The 22,432-nt window shown below is 38.9% G+C and overlaps 1 protein-coding gene across 2 annotated transcripts in view; it reads right to left on the bottom strand.

The window, feature by feature from the left end:
- LOC106540500 (desmocollin-2) overlaps window positions 1-15,853 on the bottom strand; it is a 37,013-nt gene extending 21,160 nt beyond the window's left edge. For both annotated transcript variants that reach the window (XM_014055621.2, XM_014055623.2), the window contains exons 1-4: window positions 15,658-15,853; window positions 7,808-7,892; window positions 1,380-1,582; window positions 605-715 (exon numbers count right to left, since the gene is read on the bottom strand). In XM_014055621.2, coding sequence (XP_013911096.2) covers window positions 605-715; window positions 1,380-1,582; window positions 7,808-7,892; window positions 15,658-15,735 — 477 coding nt within the window. In that variant the 5' untranslated portion in view covers window positions 15,736-15,853. The remainder of the gene's footprint in view (window positions 1-604; window positions 716-1,379; window positions 1,583-7,807; window positions 7,893-15,657) is intronic.
- Between the last annotated feature and the right edge of the window lie 6,579 nt (window positions 15,854-22,432).

Genomic DNA, 22,432 nt, shown 5'->3' with positions numbered 1-22,432 from the left:
TTTAGATTGTAAACAAACTAGTTTTGCTGCTCAACTTTCCTTTATTGTGTTTGAGAGCTATGTCAGACTAGATGTTTACCACACATCTGCATCAGGAAAATAATTTAAAAATCCATCTCTTACAAAAGCTCTTAGAAATCTTAGTAGACACTACACATACAGCAACTATTCTCATTCGAAACTGCAAAATCAATTTATGTTATTGTGCTGTTCAATCTCAGTAGAGTAGATAGATGAAGTCTGCCGATAGCTTCAACTCATAAAATGTGAGTCAGATATATACTAGTATTTATCTAACAAGGACACATGAAACAAGGTGTCATAATTCTTGAAAAAAAATGCATGTATCCTCAAAAATGGAATTTCCTTATCTACCAAAATTTAATTGAATGATAAGCAAATTGGTAATTGTATTCTTTCATTACAGAGTTTGAATACACCATTCTTCTAGAAAGGTGGTGCCAAAATAAAAAAGGAAATTAAAAACTAGATTTGTATCATACTAATATTTGTGTGACTACACATGAGACTTGTTGTATTACATACAGGTTGCAAATAACATGTATCCTTACTTAAAATAGGAAGAGGAAACCTATTAACTTACCTGCTGAATTTGCATTGGGAAAGGTCCCAGTGAATTTTCCATTATAACAGTTGGTACAGGAGCCCATCTTCGTTTACTGCGTCTAAGAACTATCTCTCCTGTTTTATGTGTCTAAGTTCAAAAGATATACAATCAAGAAATAGTAATATATTTGCAAAATATATAATTTATTCTAGTATTTTCAGCTGACTTATTTACTTATATTTTTCAGTGGCCCAAATAAACTTTTTTCATGGAATGTCTTTACTATCATCATTCTTTGTCCAACACAATAATTTTAACAAGATAAACTCAGAATTTATCTTTCATCTATAGCTAAAGGAATGCTAAAAACTTGTTAAAACTATATATTATAATGCTATCTTATAGGAACTGCTAAGGCTGTCAGAAAAAGCCATATTGTTGTCTCTCTATTATTTTCCTTTATACAATGTCCTTTTAAATACATCATACATTTAACATTCACACATTGCCAAGATCCCAGAAGGAACCTCATGTCTACAGACTCACTGCATTTCATCAGTTAAAACTCCTAGAAGAATGTTTTGATGTCAAGCATTTTGACTAATTCAAATTTCCACAATATGATCCATCCGCATCAGGGTGTCAGTTCTGAAACTGGCTAATGTTGACTGATTAATTTAGAAGTTACCAGGTTTGGAAGAGCTGATTTACATATGAATGAGGATAGAGTAGCAAAAATCAAATATCAGGATTTTCCTAGAATCAGTTTCAGTGAATTAACTTTCATAACAACTAATTCCAAGCCACTCACTTTTGGAGAACGTGACAGTAAATTAACATGGATTTGCTTTTGTTGACTATTTTGCAAATTCTTGAGCAATATGGTGAATGTTTTCTTTCCAGAAGACAAAGAAACTGTATTTGCTGTAAATATTGAACCATCTTCCAGAACTACGAAATCAGGGTCACTGGTACCGATTAGGTGAGGAGTTCTAAGACACCCTTTCAGATTTACTAATAAAAAGATGAAAAGAAAGTTGTTAAAAAAAAATCATTCTCAATATCACACAAATAGACCAAAGATACATGTGTATAACCTAAACATTTTACACTGTGTACATAAGTGCATTATGTATTTTATGTATAAATCAAAGTATAACAAAACTGCTTATAATCCTCATACTTTTTGGACCCTCTTGCTACACCACTCTAGTGCACAGGAAGGAGGGAAGATGAATTACTCTCCCTCATCACCGCTGACTTTTTGGACCCCCTTGCTACACCACTCTAGTGCACAGGAAGGAGGGAAGACGTATTACTCTCCCTCCTTATCACCGCTGATCTCCATCTACCTGAACTTTTTACAAATCCGCCTTATAGACTTTGCACAATACTAATATTAACATCTGCGCGAACTTTCTGTATGTGAAATGTGTGTGGTATGCATGTAGTTGAGTGATCCCACGTTCTTTTAAATTAATTTAATTCATCTTTCTATTTTATTGTATTGTTGTATGTTTTTAATGCTATAGTGCGGTATCTATGCGGAGTATGTTTGGCCGGTATGTATGAGGGGATTGAGAGTGCGGCCTGGAGCCCCCTCCACTGAGTACAGAAGCAGAAGTGGATGGGGGCCGGATCCGCCTCTCATCCTAGAGCGCATGGTATGAATGGCCTGCCGAGAAGAACGGGGACCGTGGGAGAAGGGGGGGATCTACGGGGATGGGGGCGGGCGGAGCATCGTGGTTACAACTGGGAGGGGCAGGTATGACGGGAGCTACAGGGCTAGCCATTACCGGGGAAGGAGGGTTCGCTACGTCACAGCTATCCCTTGTTCCGGCCCTGTAAGCTCATCTCAACGACCAGGTGACAAGGGAAGTCAAGGCCCTGGTCTCAGGTTGCTGTTGCTAAATGCCAGGTCTGTGATTCATAAAGCTCCCCTCGTCCGGGACTTAATATTAGACGAGGGGGCAGACCTGGCATGTATTACTGAAACCTGGTTGGGCCATGAGGGAGGAGTCCCCCTCTCAGAAATATGCCCAGAAGGGTTTCAGGTGCTCCACGAACCACGACATCAGAAATGGGTGGGGGAGTGGCAACTATTATCCGGGAATCATTAGTTCCTCGCAGGATCCCTGCTCCAGAGACTGTCGGGTGTGAGTCCCTCCTTGTGAAGTTGGACCTGGGGGGTCAAGTGGGCTTGTTTTTGATGTACCTACCTCCCAGCTGCATCACAACAGCCCTGCCTGCGCTCCTAGAGTCAGTAGCCGGACTGGCGGTTGAGTTCCCCAGACTTATAGTACTGGGGGACTTCAACCTGCAATCTCTTGGTGAACACTCCGATGGGGCCCAGGAGTTCATGGCTTCCATGGCAACCATGGACTTGACCCAGGTAATTCAGGGTCCGACTCATACAGCAGGACACACACTCGACTTTGTGTTTCTCTCGGGACAGTGGAGACATGATCTGGAACTAAAGGGGATAGAGATCTCGCCCTTGTCATGGTCAGATCACTTCCTGCTGAGGCTTGATTTTCGGAAGCTGCTCCCCCACTGCAGGGAGTGGAGCCAATTAAATGGTTCCGCCCCAGGCGCCTGATGGACCCATTGGGATTTCAGACGGAGCTTGGAGAGATACCTGACTCCCTTGCCCACAATCTGACTGAGTCCTTGGTCGCTGCCTGGAATATAGCGGCGGCTGAGGCATTAGATTGGATTGCACCTTTGCGGCCTCTCCGCGGCAGTGGATCCAGGAGAGCACCTTGGTTTACCGAGGAACTCCGTGAGATGAAGCACCAAAAGAGACGCCTAGAGCGACGCTGGAGGGCTAGTAACTCCGAATCCGACCGAACACTACTAAGAGCCTTTATTAGGACTTATTTAGTGGCGATACGGGCGGCAAAATGTACTCATTTTTCCACTCTTATTGCGTCCGCAGAATCTCGCCCGGATGCCCTGCTTAGGATAACCCACTCCTTCCTGAAAGGGAGGGATGCGGGGGAACCCTTACAGGGAAGAGCTGAGGAATTTGCCCAGTTTCTGTCGGACAAAGTCACTCAGATTCGGACGGACCTTGACTCCACTTGGACAGTGCCAGTAGAGATGCTGAGGGAGGGCCTTGATCAAACTTTGTGGAGTGAGTTCCAGCTTGTCACTCCTGAGGAAGTGGACAACGCCATCGGAGCGATGAGTGCCGCCACCTGTTTGCTGGACCCGTGTCCCTCCTGGTTGGTTTCGACCAGCAGAGAGGTGACACGAGGCTGGCTCCAGAGGATCGTGAACACCTCTCTTCAGGAGGGATCTTTCCCGCAACCTTTGAAGGAAGCTGTGGTGAGATCCCTCCTTAAGAAGCCTTCTCTGGACCCAGCTGTCCTTAAAAACTATCGTCCAGTCTCCAACCTCCCTTTTGTAGGGAAGGTTGTTGAGAAGGTAGTGGCCTTCCAACTACGACGGACCTTGGATGAAGTGGATTATCTAGATCCCTTTCAGTCTGGTTTCTGGCCTGGTTACTGCTTCGAAACTGCTTTGGTCACGCTGACCGATGATCTCTGGCGAGCCAGGGATAGAGGACATTCCTCTATCCTGGTGCTCCTTGACCTCTCAGCGGTCTTCGATACCATCGGCCATGGTATCCTTCTGCGGCGGCTAGAAGAGGTGGGAGTGGGAGGCACCGTTTTGCGGTGGTTCTCCTCTTACCTCCCTGGCAGGTCGCAGTCTGTGTTGTTCAGAGGACAGAGGTCAACCCCTAGGCCCCTTAAATACGGGGTGCCGCAGGGCTCAGTCCTGTCCCCCCCCCTATTTAATATCTACATATTAAGTCCTACGGGATTGGGCGGCATACAAATTTTTTATTATATTATTTTTTTTTATTATTATTATTATTATACAATGGTATCACAGCGGCCAGTTGTTTCGCCGGATTTGGCATTGGTTACTAGTCGGGCCCCACCCAGGGGCCTAGGACGTCGTAACGTATTTTCGTAATATGCGTGCAGATCCAAGCAGTGCGGCTTTTTGCATTTGACTGATGGTGATTTTGTCAATTTTTAACTGTTTTAAATGTAATTCCAGTGCTTTTGGAATAGCACCCAGTGTGCCAATTACCACTGGAATTACCACTGCTGGTTTGTGCCATAGTCATTGAATTTCGATTTTTAAGTCCTGGTATCTTGCGATTTTTTCATGTTCCTTCTCGGCGACCCTGCTATCACCTGGTATTGCGATGTCTATGATTGTGACCTTATTTTTCTCAACCAGTGTGATGTCTGGTGTATTATGCGCCAGTATTTTGTCGGTTTGTATACGGAAATCCCACAAGATCTTGACCATCTGATTTTCGGTGACTTTTTCAGGCTGATGTTCCCACCAGTTTTTTGCTGTTTTGATATTATAATTTTTGCACAAATTCCAATGGATCATTTGTGCTACTGAATTGTGTCGCAATTTATAATCAGTCTGCGCGATTTTTTTACAGCAGCTGAGTATGTGATCAACAGTTTCATCAGCTTCTTTGCAAAGTCTGCATTTGGCATCATCAGAGGATTTTTCAATTTTGGCCTTAATGGCATTTGTGCGGATAGCTTGTTCTTGCGCAGCCAGGATTAGTGACTCTGTTTCTTTCTTTAATGTACCTGTTGTTAACCATAACCAAGTTTGTTCACTGTCCACTTTATCTTTTATTTTTTCCAGAAATTGGCCATGCAGTGCTTTGTTCTGCCAACTCTCCATTCTTGATTTTATCACATCTTTTCTGTATTCTTGTTTCGTCTGTTGGGCCTTCAGTAGATTTTTGTTCTTTACTTCGATTAATAGATGTTCTTGATTTCTTTTAAATAATCAGCCAGTGCATGTTTTTCTTCTTCAACTGTTTGCTTCACTTGTAATAATCCTCTGCCACCTGATTTTCGGGGCAGATATAGTCTATCAGTATCACCATGTGGATGTAAACTGTAGTGCATTGTCATTAGTTTCCTGGTTTTTCGGTCCAAAAGGTCCAAATCAGCTTGTGTCCAGTTAACTATACCAGCTGTGTATCTTATAACTGGTATTGCCCAGGTATTTATGGCCTTGATTGTATTTCCACCATTCAATTTAGATTTTAAAATTTTCCTAACTCTGTTGGTGTACTCTCGCCTGACAATAGTTTTTACTTCTCCATGCTTGATGTTATCCAACTGCAGAATGCCTAAGTATTTGTAGGCTTCATTTTCTTTGCATTTAATTAATTGGCCATTGGGCATTTCAATTCCCTCACATGCAGTTTATTATTATTATTATTATTATTATTATTATTATTATTATTATTATTATTATTATTATTATTATTACGATCGGGAGGGCACCAGGGTCGGGTCTGCCTCCGGCAGGGGGCAGCAGCTAAGGGCATCAGGATGCCCTAGCTGCTTGCCTGGACGGTAGAGCAGCGTATAAGAATACGCTGCGAGGAATTCCGTCCAGCGCGTCATCCTGGGAGAGAGGATTGGGGGGGGTCTCCTTGTCGCCTGCCAAAAGCCCAAGGAGCAGCTTATGGTCAGTGACATGGGTAAAGTGCCGACCATACAAATAGTCATGAAACTTTTTAACCCCGGACACTGCAGCCAGAGCCTCCTTGTCTATCTGGCTGTAATTGCGCTCCGCTGAGGAGAGTGTCCGGGAGTAAAAAGCCACGGGGGCCTCTGAGCCATTTGGGGGGACATGGCTCAGGACCGCCCCCAAACCGTAGGGGGAGGCATCACAGGCTAACATCAGCGGCAGCTTGTACTGACAGCAAACGAGCATTTTCTGCGCTTGAGTTTTAAACCCGCGCCCCTAAAATGAAGGAGGACCTTCCTCAGCATTTCGATGAGTTCTGAGCGGCTGGAAGCAGCGATCAGAACGTCATCGAAATATGGAACCACGCCAGGGAGCCCATGGCACAGCCGCTCCATGAGGCTCTGGAAGATCCCCGGGGCCACGGAAACGCCGAATTGGAGGCGGCGGCAACAAAAAGCCCCACGATGGGTGACGATGGTCTGGGCAGCCGCCGCATCGTCATCCACCGGGAGCTGTTGGTAGGCCTGCGCCATATCCAGTTTTGCAAATGTGCAGCCCCACCCCAGGGAATGGAGCAGGTGCTGCACCACAGGGACTGGATAGGGGTTTGCCTGGAGGGCAAGGTTGATAGTCGACTTGTAGTCGGCGCAGATCCACACCAACCCGTCTGGCTTGACAGGGACCACGATCAGGGTCTCCCATCGTGAGTGGTCGACGGGTTCGAGTACGCCCTGCGCCAGAAGCTTATCAAGTTCAGCGTCAACCTTGGCCCTCAAGGCAAAAGGCACCCTGCGAGCCTTCAGCCGAACTGGAGCAACCTGGGGGTTGAGCTTAAGGGAGATGGGAGTGCCCTTGTAAGAACCCAGCTGGCCATCGAAGATGTCAGAGAATTCTGTGAGGACATCTTCCAGGGAGGAGGGAACCACCCTATGCACACACACCCGATAGACAACCCCAAGGCAGGAAACCAATCAAGCCCCAATAAGGCATGTAGGGAGTTTTTAACAATAACAATAGGCAAACGGCCGTGAAAATCCCCATAGTCCACCCAAATGGGGAAAGAACCCATGGTGGGAATAAGAGTCCCCTGGTAGTCCCTGAGGGGGCTCGATCCTCTAAACAATCTGTATAACTCTGCCTGTTATTTTTTAAATATATTGGCACCCAGAACTTGAAAAGGGTAGGAAGATGAGATTGGAAATCATATCAGATACATAATACATTTGACCACAGATAAATAGACAGACATACAAAAAAAAAACGGAATCCATCTTTAAATATCTATTTTATCTATTTACCTTGGCTTAAATTATCTCTAAACAATAAATCTTAAATGAATATCACCTGGTTAAACATTGCTCAGAAATGCTGAATGCAGCAAATGAAATGCAGAAAATAAATAAAAGAAAATGATCATTGGAATTCAAAATATATGCCAAGGTAGAAGGAAGTAAATAGTTAATTCTATTTATTTCAGGTAAAAATTGTAATTTTAGTACACTTTCTCCCAAGCTGAAATTTGGTCTGTTCATTTTTAAATTTGGATCCTAAAACCTTGCTGTGTTTTCCTGGCTCACCCTTTAATCAGAAAATTTTTCTTTTGAATACAATACTTGAAGAAAAATTCTTGTTATAAGGAGGGGGGGCAAAAATAACCACAGATATTAGATTCTAATTATTATAACTTATAACTTGCCATTTTCTCACCTTGGCCAATTAGTGTATCTGGATTTAGTTTTGGAGGCACATTTAGGGTAACTTTTTTACAAGCTTCACAAGATAAACTTAATACCTAGATGGAGACAAAAGAATTAGCATTTAATTATATTTGTATTGCAGAATTATAAATAATGGAAATAAATATAACTTTGCACATCGCTGCTGCAATTTGCCCATTATTTAAAATAGTAAATATGAATTATGAATTAGGAAGCATATATTAGAAAGAGAAAATCTAGTCTATTTATTTTTCCATATAAAAGAATTAGATGTATGTTACATCTCCATGCATAGAAATTTCCAACAGAAAATATATAAAAAACATAGCCGGTATATTACAAGCAAAAACTGTAACACATCAGTTGTAAAAGCAGAACAAATTAACAGGACTCCATGATACTCTGACCCTTTATATTTTTTATTTTATGCATTTATTTAGTTTAGATCATTTATATAGCCACCAATAAATGTATATATATTTTTAAAAAGTTAAAAATAATAAAACCTCCACCCCTTTCAAAGTTTAATAATATTGTTATAATACATGAAGATACAGAAGTTTTACAAAGCAACATTGCCTGCAGAAATAGTTGCACAAAATTATGTTTCCATTATGGAAGGGAATGCTATAATTTTCCTTAATAAATGCACATTTAATAGGGACTACAAACCACATCCCAATGTTATGCCACTGACCTCTTAGGAAAGTAGTGTAGGGTAACATACTATAGGCAATGTAACTATGTATATATAGTATGTTTGGGCAAGCAGGTGAAACCAGTCAATATTCAAGCAACACATCCCACATCAAGGGACACAATGCAGGGCACAAAAATAGCAAGGCCATCTTTTTCAATAGATTTGGAAGAATATACTCAGTTCTTATGCCCACTCTCATGGCCTTCAGAAAACCTGTTAAAACCTGGCTATTCCGGCAGGCCTGGGGCTGTTGACCTCACTGTTGAGATCCAGCCCTGATCAAAACGAATGCATGTGTGGTGATTTTAAATCTGTCTTTTCTTTTTATTATCTCTTCTTCCTTCTTTTTGTAAGCCACCTGGAGTCCTCCGGGATTGGGTGGCCTATAAATTTTATTAATAAAATAAATAAACAAATAAATAAATAATAGTTGAACCAAAACTACTTTGGCCACTTCCTTTAGGGAAGCCTTGCCTACAGTATGACTCATTTGAACAGAGCCATTGATTGGTGTTAAAAAGCCTACAGATGTTTCCAGCTACATTACGGCACCAAGAATACCGCCATCGTGCCCCATTTCAAGTATAACTTATTTTATAAGGAAAAACTAATGAACAAAGGAGAAATACAAATATATAGAACAGCACTGAAGGCTCACAAATTCTCATAATAAGCATTAGCAGTTTTCCTTTTTAAATTCTGGCAATTGCTACAAACACAACAAAAAACCTGATCATCTTGTTCAAAAGTTTTTTTTCTCGCCTTTATTAAAAAGATTGTTAAATATTGTATTATCAAATACTGGCAATACGACACATAGAAAGAGTCCACTGTTTTTGTTTAGATGTATTCTTCCTATGTGGTACAATAATTCTTAATAGCCAATTTGTTGATCATTCAATATTTTGCATGTTAACAATCCTGTTAATGTTCATGTCTACCCTGTATGCAACAAGGAAATATAAACCACATGGATTAATGTTGCAGTTGACGTGGAATGGCCAGTGGAATGGGATGCCAGGAATGGAAGTTCAGCAATATGTGGAAGGTAGCAAGTTCCCCATATCTGCTCTAAATCAGTAACTCTCAAAGTGTAAGAACTAGGGACCAATGGGCTCCATGAAGTCAAATGCATAAATATTTTTTAAATACTCAGTTTTAACTACCAATACAGTAAATATTGATATAACCCACGTAAACCAAAGCTCAATCATTTTAAGAATTCAAAAGGGTCCTGAGACCAAACTGTTTGAGAACCATTGCTCTAAATCAAAGATGCCAATTGTAGTGAATAAAAATAGTTGTAATACTTTAACAACGTTTTCAGGGAAGTTTCTCAAGATGTTTTCTGGGAAGAATATCAATACAGTAAGGAGTAATTAGATCTAGGAGGTCACTCCGTTGTGAGTGCCTATAAAGCTATAGTTAACAAGATGGATATAAACATCAGCTTTCCAATGTAAATTGCAATCACTATATAGACCCAGACCTCTAATCAATAATAAAGGTAGTCCTCATTTAATAACACTATTTGGTACCAGAAACTCAATTAAGCAACATGGTCGCAAGTCAAAAACCCACATGACTGCACTGTTAAGCAATGGCAATTCTGGCAGTCCCAGTTGCCATTAAGCCAGAACCATGCATATTATTAAGCGAGGATGTCATGTGACTATGTCTTGTGATTTCCTGCCAAATTCTCCATTGACTTTGTTTGTCAGGAGATGGCATGGAAAGTTGCAAATCACAATCAGATGACTTTGGGAATGCTGTTACAACTGTAAGTATGAGAAGCAATCACAACTATCATCCATTTAGCATTGTTGTAAGTATAAATGGTCAAGAGCCAGCTATGTTTCTTCCATGATAAAATGTTGTTATAATTAGAAATTTAGAATTTCCTAGAGGACAATAACTGATTATAGAAAACTAAGCCCCAAAGGTGCTTTTTCAAGAGGCCAACTGGTCTTTCTGGGTTTTCTTTGAAAACATTTCATTTCTCATCCAAGAAGACTACCAGTCAGAGCTGAAGAAGCTTCTTGGATGAGAAGTGAAACATCTTCAAAAAAAAAACCCAGAAAGTCCAGTTGCCCCTTGAAAAAGTACCTTTGGGACAACCATGACCTTCTCCGTGTGTATGGAGAATCTCCAAACACATGTAAGCAATAAGGGTCATTACTGAGCCAATCCACTGAAAAGTGTCAAATTTATAGAGAAAAGATCAACAGCATTCTTCTTTTTTCCAAAAAGATATATCTGTAAAGTGTGTGTGTGTTTGTGTGTGTGTATATATACATGCTTCTTCAAGTCAGACTTGACTTTTCAGGACTGCAGGGACAAGTTCCTGCCATTTTCTTGGCAACATTTTCAGACGTGATTTGCCACTTCCTAGGGCTGAGAAAGGTCACTCAGTTGACTTCACCCCAAGGCAGGACTAATGCTTTAAGGTATCAAATTCCCATTGTCACGGTGGCGTCATGTGACATATTGGGACTTTTCCCCCCTTGACTAAACTGGGCAGGGGTGGGGCCAGCACATGACGCATCCAACCCCTGCTATAAGGGGTTGTTCTAAAAAGAACAGAGGAGACTGAAAACAGTGACATACAAGTTTAAACTGAAGCAATATAATCATGAGCTGGAATGGAACCTATGGCACATATGAAGTAGTTTTAGGCTTCTCTATATAGGATTGTAGAGATGCAGCCCAAACATATCTAGCAAGACAGTAGCAAGCTGTTGGGTAAGCAGTTGCAGTACAAAGTCATGATGAGTTGAGATATCCTATGCACTTAGGTTAAACCAGTATTTTTGCTACAGTTACTCACAAAGACCATCAAGGATATGGGTTTGGCAAAATAGAAAACACAGATAATGAGCACCACCATTAGGAAACAAGGATTTCAATTCTGTATTCTTTATGCAGCCACTTATTCTACGGAAGAGTAGCAAGGTACAATATTCATGCTATTTTAGAGACTATTAAAAGACTGCAACAGCACATTTATAAAACATACTCAAATGCAGTGAGCTATAGTTTTAATATTCTCACAGATTTTAATAGCCTATTATATATTAAAACAAACTAAAAATGTTAAACATTTGCATGTTATTTTCTATTCCTACAGAAAGAAGGTTTTCTTTTCCTTCAACATTTATTAATCACTCAATGCTAAGGAGGGATTCAGGAGATTCAGCTCTAACTAAAGGCAAATCCTGCAATCCAGTTGTTCTATAATAAAATTATAAAGGCTGGGAGAGGGAGAAGTGCAAATTGCATGTAAACCACTGAATGCAATGGAAAAAAAGGACTAAAACCAAGTTTTTTGTTCCTAAAAGCTTCTTGAGCAGATGATTCTTCCACTCTACTAAAAAATAGCCATAAATGGGGGCGCTTTATATTTCTGATTAACTGGTCCTATTCTCCTTATCGTAGGAAGGTGTTTGTTTTTTTTAAAATATTCAAGAGGAATGACTGTAAGTTAAATTCATTATTCCTGGTCCTAAACTCTGGAATAAAAGAGAATGACTTTTGACCTTTTCTGTATAACATCCCTTCTGATATTTGAGAATGATTTTCTATCTCTCCTCAGTTCAAAACTAAACATGTCAACTCCTTTAATCTTCTTTCACATAGCTTTAGTTTCCCATTTTTTGTTATCTTTTTGTCCTTCTCCAAACCTATTAGTTTGTTTATCTAAATCCTTCTTAAAATATTATGTCCAGAAATGATATTGTACTTGAGATGGGCTATGCTCCCTGATTTGGAAACTCTTTAAGGAAGAATCTCTTTTGAGTCCAGTTTCTTTATGAAACCATCCATGCAATTTTGTTTGGAAGAACAGGGGAAAGTTTGCCTTTATCTTGCTTTGGTTTGGTTGCTGCTGCTATTGTTATTTTCGGGTCTCCCATCAAGCATAAACAAGGTCCAATTTTGCTTAGCTTTCGAATGTCAGCAAATCAGTTACAAGTAGTGTTTAATATAAACAGTAAACATTTCTCATTAATTTGAACAAAGAGGTTTCACTAACATTCTTGGAATGTTGCCAAGTATTGAATTTTAAATCTAAGAGCGCACTACGATTTCATTAAATACTATTAACTCAAATTACGACTTTGCTTATATAAATTATCAGTAGCAAAGAATATTAAAGGGCTACAAAAAGAAAGCACCTTAAAAAGAAAAAAAACCTATTTTATTAACTTGAAAGGCGAATAAATGATTTATTTATTTGTTTGTTTGTTTGTTTATTAGAGTTTTATCGTGTCACAGCTGTGAGATTAGCTGGGTTAAGAGACAATCCAGCATGGAAATCATCCAACTGACTTCTGTGTCTAAGAAAGGATTGGAACTTATGGTCTCTATCTAGAATAACTAGATACACATAAACTAGATCATATAGTTAAATTCAATAATCAGTGTTTTAATACAAAATTATTCATTATTTTTATTGTGTTAAATAAACTTAAATGTTCATTAAAATTAGTTATCTATGAAGTTAGACTAAGCAACGGCATGGTTACTTATGTCATAAGAATAATATGAAGAATTTCATGTTTATGAATAAACATAGTTCGACCATTCTAATTAGGAATGTACTATATAAACTAAAAATTATATTCTATTAATTTTCTGATAATTTTCAACCACTCATTTTTATCACCATTTTCATTACCTGGTTGAAGATAATGTTGGAGAAAGGGTTATATAGCATAAATGCAAATATCATAATTACCTGTTACTCATAATAAATTTAAAGTATATGATCTAGGAATACAACTATAACAGAATTGTGCAGTAAAATGTACATTTAAACATTATTCTTAGCAAGAAGCAGGCAGCAACCTTGCTCATATATACTGTCAGATTGAAAAGTACACCAACCAGTAAAAAGATTTAGTAAAATAATTATTACTTTCATGTTTTATTAGAAATAAAAATGAGTCTCTTTGAACAATTAATTATTTATGGATTTACAGCAACATCCAACTCAAAGTATGAGATGGTACACAGCAAATCAAGCAATATTTCCTGCCCCCAAATCCACAAACTAAAAAAGTGTGCCTATATGAAGAATACAAAAGGGAGATAATAATTAAACAACTAAAGAAACACCACTCAATCCCTCAACCCAACTGGACAATGAAGCCAGGTCAGCTTTTTAAAGGCCCTGTCATATATGGATGAGGGAATCACTCCAGAATATGGGGCAGCCAACTAATTGAACTGTCAAACTATACTTACTCTCAAAACTTAGATGTGAAATTCTGGAGTTTGTTCTTACAACATAAGCAACCACACCTAGTTTAAGTGAGTTTATTATATTTTTAAGTTCTGCTTCGTATTCAAAATACATATAAGTAAAATGTACTAATCATTTCTCAAAATTTATTACTATCTGAGCTCATTATATAGCAATAGCAATAGCAATAGCAGTAGACTTATATACCGCTTCATAGGCCTTTCAGGCCTCTCTAAGCGGTTTACAGAGAGTCAGCATATTGCCCCCAACAATCTGGGTCCTCATTTTACCCACCTCGGAAGGATGGAAGGCTGAGTCAACCCTGAGCCGGTGAGATTTGAACCCCTGACCTGCTGATCTAGCAGTAGCCTGCAGTGCTGCATTTAACCACTGCGCCACCTTGGCTCTTCATTATGATTGCAATAAATTATTTCTTGAATTTATCAATATCAATTAATATATTTTGTTCAATTCTATACTCTGTGTGTGTGTGTGTTTAGGTTAGTTAGTTATACATCCAGGGTAATCAGTATACATATTCCCATTCAAAGGAATAGTACTGTAAAATGATTAAATATTTCAATTTCACTAAACTGTGTATACACTGCCTCTTTTTGAAACTAAAACAGGATATATTCTCATTAAAAAAGCAGGATATATTCTCATTAAAAAATACATTGCAGAATTTGGCTAATCCCTTGCTTACTTTCCTTTTTGTCAATAATATAAACATTGTAGTTCATAAACTTAATTTATACACATGCTTCTGTATTTTGTTAAATAACTACCTAGAATTATCATTCATGACAAATAAATACAATGATTTTCAATATTAAATTAATTTCTGAATATGGAGTATCACCTAAACATTATAACGATCTTCTTGTCTTCTCTCGAGAGACAGAATATTTCCTTGGGTTTCAGCAGAGGAGTATGCAAGCAAATTAACCATCATTGGTATCAACAGGTAAATAGTTGCTTTCAAATAGGAAACCAGAAACATTATTTCATGAGAATTCGAGACAAATCAAAGAAACAAACTGTAGTCCAGCAAGTCTTCAAAAGGTAAACGCTGCTCTTTCAAAATTATATCCATCCTAAAAGATGACGCCCTTCTAAAGCACGAAATATACAATATTTGGTTCTAGCTTCTCTTTATTTGCATTATTTCTTCCCCCGTGACTCAGAAGCTGCTTAAAATACAACTTTTTAAAGATCTCCTACTCGCCTACCCCCTCCTCAACCTCTGCATCAGGTGAACAAGAACAGACTTTTATTTATCATTTTTTGTTCGGGAAGGGAGGAGTGTGAAGTAGCCTTGGACTGCCATCTTATTTTAAAAGCAAATTCAACGATCTTCACTTCTAATGAAAATCCGATGCCCTTCTTTAAAACCAGCCAAATTGTGCTATTTAATGGGCAAGGCGAAATACGACACCTTCCACCCAATCCTCTTACTTTTTTGCAATTTCTTCACAATTTCATTTATCCGATTTCCCCCGCCCCCTTCCCCTCATTTTCCCGAGCGCACGCGCGAGCGAAAAAAAGAAAAGAAGTGAAAGAAGAGGCTTTTCTTTCACTTCTTTAAAGTTTTGCCTTTAACTGTGTAAGATATTTTCTTTTCTTTTTTTAGGGAAAGAAAAAAAGAAAGCAAATCAACATCCCCCCCCCCCCAGTGTATGCCAGGCGTAAACATTGATCACTCCAAAGGAACCGCTCCTCCAAGCAAACACTTCCACACCGGCGCAACGCAATTTAGTCTTTGCCACGCGAGTGCAAACCTCTCAAGGTCCCGCGTGGGCCAGCGACGGCCTGCCATTCCCGCGACCTTCCTGCCTCCACTCACTGCGGAAGGCGACCCCTCCCCACCCCCTCTTCCCAGGAGAGTCCTACTCACCAGGAGGCTGAGGAGGAGCTGGAAGCAAGCGGCTCCAACCGGGCCCCCTCTGTGCCGTGTTCTTGCCGGCGGGACCATATCCGGAGGCTGGCGATTTGGCGGGAATTGCGGCCACTGGGCTGAGCGCCGAAGTCCTGACAACTTGGACCAGGTGAGTCTGAGGTTCCCCCGCCCGGCTCACCGGCTGCAGCTCCAAGGGCGGAACTAATGAAGAGAAGGAGGAGACGGCGACGAGGACTTTGTTTTCTCTGCTTTTCTTGATTCGCTCAGGCTCCAGCTGGCGGCTCCTCCCGCCTGCAATAGGATTTCGCTCCTAGCCAGGGTGGGGCCAACGGAGGGAGGAAGGTTAGTACTAGCAGTGGCACCTTTGGGATAGCCTAATTGCTTTCCCTCGCTCTTTCTTTCTATTCGACCAGGGAAATGAACTCCAGCCGCGCCTGGCTTTGGGAAGGTAGGAAAAGAACTGGAATTTACATGCCCGGCCCAGCTGTTTTGTCCCTGACTGTATAAGCACAGGAATGTGTGAGATCGGGGTAGGCGAACCAGAAAGGCGGCTCCTCCTTCAACTTCGTTACCTCTTAGTAATTGCCTTGGCCTTCGGGTGGCTTTACTCTCTGTAGACAAGTCTGCTTGCAGCCGTATAACTTCGAAACGACGCCCTCAAAACTCTCGTCGCGAATGGACTCTCCTTCCTGAAAAAGGAAGTTGCAAGGAGTGAATATATTAGTTCCTGAGTCCCATTTGGCTCAGGGGCATCATTAACGTCATACTTTTTTTTCATGTAGCAAGTTTAATGATTTTAATTTCTCTTTACCTGTGTCGTCCGGCAACTCAAGGATTGTTTCACGGATGGTCGTCATTTCTTTTTCCTGTGCAACTATCAGTTTAAATATATGTTATTGTTACAGAACTTGTTTATTAATAGAATTTGGAATTTTACAGAATAAACCATCTCCTCCCAGAACAAGGTCTTTAAAGGAAATTCTTTAATATACACAATGGGGTCAGTCAGTGTCTTTACTAACACATGGTGCCCGAGAAACTATTAAGAACAGTTTAGCATTTGAAATTGTGGCAGGGTAAACATTTACCTATTTGAGATGCAAAGTTAAACACGCATATTGTTAACCCTTCAAATTACTTCAGACAGGAAACCAAAAACATATGCACTTATGCTACCTTTTCTCTAAGGTTACGGCAACAGAATCTTTAAGTCTGAAAGCACTTCTCTTGGTTTACTTTCCAGAAAACTAGAGAGAGAGTCCCTTCCAAGGGTGAAATTCAACAGGTTCTGGAGAACCAGTAGCAGAAATTTTGAGTAGTTTTGAAAAGTGGTAAATACCACCTGTGGCTGGCCCCAGAGTGGGGTGGGAATGGAGATTTTGCAATATCCTTCCCCCAAGAGTGGGGAGGGAATGGGAATTTTGCAGTATCCTTCCCTGCCCATTCTGACTTTGGACTCAAGTTTTCTCTCATCAAATTATTGTTTAGGCTGCTGCTCTTGTTTCCCAAGGTTATTTTTTGCACTTCATTACAATATAGAAGTGTTTTGTGAGCTACATGTATTCTATTGATAAAAGTGCTTGGGGAAAGACATAGTATCTGAAAACATTTTAATCAAGATCTTCTTACAGTACCTTTTTCATTTGATTAACTAGATCATCTGCATGAGTGTCAACGCAAGTATATATTTTTCTTGATTCAGATCTTGGGAAGACAAGGAATGGCTACAGAAGAAAATTCCCCATTGAGCAAGAATGGTCAAATTCCTGCAATTGCCAGTTTGAAAGTAACAAGAACATCATCTGAATCTATTTTCTTTTCCACAGAGTTGTGAAGAGAGTCTAACATAAAGCTGGCTACCTTTCTTTGGAATGAAAGGTGTTTGAGACAAAGTGATATAATACCAAAAATTATATTGTTTAATTGTCAAAGGTCCTGTAAAATACAGTGACAGTCCATTATATGTAAATAAGATGGGCAGCCTTAAGTACAAGTAACTTAAATAAACTGCTGTGGAATTTAGAAACTCTTGAATACATTTTTGTCATCTTAATGGGTTTTACCATTTCATGACTATTTTGAGATGAAGCTCTTGCTTCTATTATCCTAAATAGCTTACCTTTCAAAAGTATTAGTAACTGAATGAATCACAACCTTGTCACACCCCAAAGATTAATTACTGTAAAGACTCCCTCCATCCCATTTTCTAATCAACTTTAAATGACACCAACATGTAACCAACATATTAAATGTAATTAAATATTAAATAAATGGAACTCTAACATCACAACTAGATTTGTATTTCCCTAAATGTATGTTGATATTAATTGCAAAATAATTTTAATAGCATGTTTTTCAGATAGCAATAGCACGTAGACTTTTATACCGCTTCATAGTACTTTACAGACTGCTCTAAGCAGTTTACAAAATCAGCATATTGCCTCCAACAATTTGGGTCCTCATTTTGCCTATCTCAGATAAATGTAATTGCTGTTATTTCAATTCTATCTCTACATTCTATTTGTAGAGAAGTATATTTGAAAGTTATAGAGAAAAGATTTAACAGGTCCATTTTTTTGAGAGCATTGATCAATGTGCATTGTTCTAGTTTTAAACATTTTATAGCAAATAGAAAAAAATGGACAAGCCCAATAATCAAGATGCAGACCTTTTAGATTTGTACTAAACTGTTGTTCTAAAAGATCTATATTTTATTGGACACTATTTTATGCTTTTGAATGATAAGCCATAAGATACCATATTTTTCGGAGTATAAGACGCACCAAGATTTCGAAGAGGAAAACAAGAAAAAAAAATAGTTTTTGCCCCCCCCCCCCCCCCCAGTTAGAGTTGCACTATACACGGTGTTCAGAGACAGGAACAGAGGCTTATGCATCAGCAAGATGACCAAGAAAGGGACAGAAGGAGGTGAATTGTCTGATACACAAGCAATGGCAGAGGCAAGCAGAGGAGCAAGAGCCACCTGGTTGGCGGTGATGGTGGCCGACTTCGTCAGAGGAGGTCTGATGGACAAAGCATTTCATAACACGGGCCTGTCCACCCAAAAAGTCCGGTTGTGGCCCTTCCCTTGCAGCCAAATTCTGGGACAGGTCCAACCCTCTCTAACTCACACACCCTATCTAGCTAACTGCAGTCTGCCAAGGGACCAAATGGCTTACCTCTGATCCAAAGTAGATAGTTTGTATAAGAGTGGACTGGTGACCTGAAGCTCCAACACAAGGAATGGTCAGGGATCTTAGCTGGACAGCAGGTCTCTTCCAGCGACCATCTTATCTGCTTATGTGCTGCTGTACTATTCCTAGCGGACTTGGCTATTGTCTCGACCTCTTTGCAATGGGTTGCTGCTGCAAGTAATGTTATGATGGCTATTCATGTTTCAAATTGCTCATGAAATAAAACCTCTGAATCTAAAAGAAAGAATTGTTTGGTTGTATTGCTGTCTCCTGTTTCTTTTATTGAAATATTTTTACAACAGAAATTTGCTTTTTATGTTTTCAATAATACAGTAGAATACTGAAAAAAATCTCTGCTGTTCATATAAAAAGCGATAGTGGAAAAGGATGTGTGAAGGTTATGAACTGTGTTGGAAAGGCTTTCTTTAGCCCAGTTGTTCTTACAAGAATTTCATTTGAATGAAAGATGTATTTTAATTACTGTGCATTTTCATTTTCATTCTGTCTCTCATATAAACTAATACTATGACTGTATTTGGTAACTGTCTTAAGATCTTATTTTACTTTATGAATTAACTATTTTATAATAAAGTAAATCAATAGTGAACTATTCCTTTATACTTCCTAAATCCCCTAAAATCAGTGCTTTATTTTATAATTATTTCTATTACTAAATAGTGATCTATTTTAGTAAATAAAATGTGATAAGTAACAAAGCATCACTATTCTTAAAAATGATTTTATTGAAGAAATAGAAATAAGTCTATTTTATTTTGATCCAGAGTAATCCGAATACACAGCATATGTGTATTTAAATATATGTGGCAAATTGTGGCAAGTTCTTAAAGAGATGGGCGTACCAGACCATCTTCTTTGTTTCTTGAGAAACCTACGTACATACGGGTCAAGAAGCAACAGTGAGAACTGGACACGGAACCACTGATTGGTTCAAAATTGGGAAAGGAGTTCAGCAAGGCTGTATACTGTTGCCTTGCCTATTTAACTTATATGCAGAGCACATCATGAGAAAGGTGGGGATAGACAAATCAAAAGTTGGAATTAAGATTGCCAGAAGAAATATCAACAACCTCAGATATGCAGATGATATCACTCTAATGATAGTAAGTGAAGAGGAACTAAAGAGCCTCTTTATGCGAGTAAAGAAAGCGAGTGCAAAAGTTGGCTTGAAACTCAACATTAAGAAAGCTAAGATCATGGCATCTGGCCCTCTCAATTCCTGGCAAATAGATGGGAAAGAAATGGAGGTAGGTTTTATTTACCTGGGCTCCGAGATCACTGCAGTTTGGGACTGCAGCCAATAAATTAAAAGACGCTCCTGGAGAGGAAAGCTATGGCAAATCTAGACAGTATACTAAAAAGCAGAGACATCACTCTGCCAACAAAAGTGTGTATAGCCAAGGCTATGGTTTTTCCAGTTGCAATGTATGGCTATGAAGGTTGGACCATAAGAAAGGCTGAGCATCTAAGAATTGAGGCCTATGAACTATGGTACTAGAGAAGACTTCTGCAAGTCCCTTGGACTGCAAGGCGATCAAACCAGTTAGTCCTAGAGGAGATCAACTCTGACTGCTCTTTAGAAGGCCAGATCTTGAAGATGAAACTCAAAATACTTTGGCCACCTAATGAGAAGGAAGGACTCACTGAAGAAGAGCCTAATGCTGGGAAAGATTGAGGGCAAAAGAAGAAAGGGACGACAGAGTTTGAGGTGGCTGAATGGAGTCACTGAAGTAGTCGGAGGTAGCGTAAATGGACTGTAGAGGATGGTAGAGGACAGGAAGGCCTGGAGGAACATTGTCCATGGGGTCGCAATGGGTCAGACACCACTTCACAACTAACAACAACAACAATTTAAACATAAGGCATTGGACTCAACATTCTTTTTTGTAATGGATGTTCCTGTTTTATTTTCTGCATCTGTGTATTCATACTTTCTTGTATTTATGCATGCTTATATGTGTCCTGAAAGTAGATATCTGAAATGTATAGTTAATCTTCATTTTTTTTCCTTCATATTATCTGGAATGGATAAAAATCATGCGTAGGAGTTGGGAAGAAAGTGATAATATAGTATAAAATGTGTGGTATACCACTAAACTGACAGGTTCTAAAACAGTAGAGATATAGTGATATCCGTGTTTATGTAAGTATTATAGGTATGGATTTTGTGCATGCTGATTTCTGCCATTATTCCTGAAAGGAGCTTGCAACCTTTTAACTTTTTTAAGCCAACTTTAATGAGCACAAATTGAAAAATATATAATTTTATATATAAGTCCAATATATCATTGAAGTAGCCATCAGCTTATCAGTGTTGATACTGTATATTAATACGTCTAATAAGTTTATCTGTGGCACTCTTTGATCATTTTCATTTCATTGCAGGAAAATCTATAAAAACTGGATGGAAAAGCACTTATTCATGCAAACACTTTATGAAACGCAGGACATCCCCCCCAAATATATGAAGAGACAGGTTAAGCAATATGTTATACTATATTAAATAAATTTGAATTTCTACAGAATTTATTAAATGGGCTAAGTACAAAAAGTCATAGGATTTATTAAATGGCTCAAATATGAGATCAAGAAGACTTCAATCTAAATTGAAGATTATTTTTTTTTCACCATAAGGGTACTGGACAAAGATACTCAATTTCTCCTTTGATTAATTGTACTTTTATAGCCAGTGTTTGCTATCAGACAAAATAATAAAGCACATGGCTTGTCTCATAATTCATTAAAATATAAGTTAATATACAGGTAATCCTTAACTTATGACCACAGTTAGGACCATTTTAAGATGAGAACCCATTTGATTTTGTGACATTTTTGTGGCAGTCATTAGGTGAATCACTACAGTTGTTAAGCAAATTGACAACTTCTCAATTGGCCGGGAAAAATATTGTAAAGTGCAGCGCCCCCTCTGTGCATGAGACTGTTGTAAAAGCAAGCCAGGCCCATTGTAATTTCAAATGGTTGTTAAGCAACTGGTCATGAGCAAGGACTACTTGTATGTTGATAACATTGCATTGCTTAATTTCTGAATCTCACACTTCAGTTCTGGTCCTTGATGTATTTTGGATAGATGAGATGCTGAATTTTTTGAAAACTGGTTTACATCAAAATAGATGCCAAAACATTGTTTTTCAATATAATAAAAAATATACATTTTCTATATGTATTGAATACCATATATTATTCTTAAAGCATAGTGATATTTCTCAAAGCACATTAAATATGAGTAAGATCTTAAAGATCTTAATCTTGAGGTTTCTCAAAATAATGGAATATGTTATATTTTGTATGGAAGAAAGAATGAGAAAGCGAGACAGAGAAAGAGAGACAGAGAGAGAGAATGAGAATACATGCATATATGGAAGACATTTTTGAAAATTCAGTATACATTGTTCCATAAATTTCTATGGAATTCTTCAATTCTGAAGATATCTTTGTAAATGCTGAAAGTATAAATTAAAGATGAGGATTTGAGTTTTCTAAATCCTGAAGTACAATCTTTTTCTACACTTTGCGTACCACTGTTTACCTCAAAAGGGAAT

The sequence above is a fragment of the Thamnophis sirtalis genome, unplaced genomic scaffold, assembly GCF_051295495.1.
Source record: "Thamnophis sirtalis isolate CommonGarterSnake01/CBP01778 unplaced genomic scaffold, rThaSir2_p1.2 scaffold_2, whole genome shotgun sequence".
Lineage (NCBI taxonomy): Eukaryota > Metazoa > Chordata > Lepidosauria > Squamata > Natricidae > Thamnophis > Thamnophis sirtalis.
Note: the sequence above shows the minus strand (reverse complement) of the source record. Positions and strands in the feature narration are given on the sequence as shown.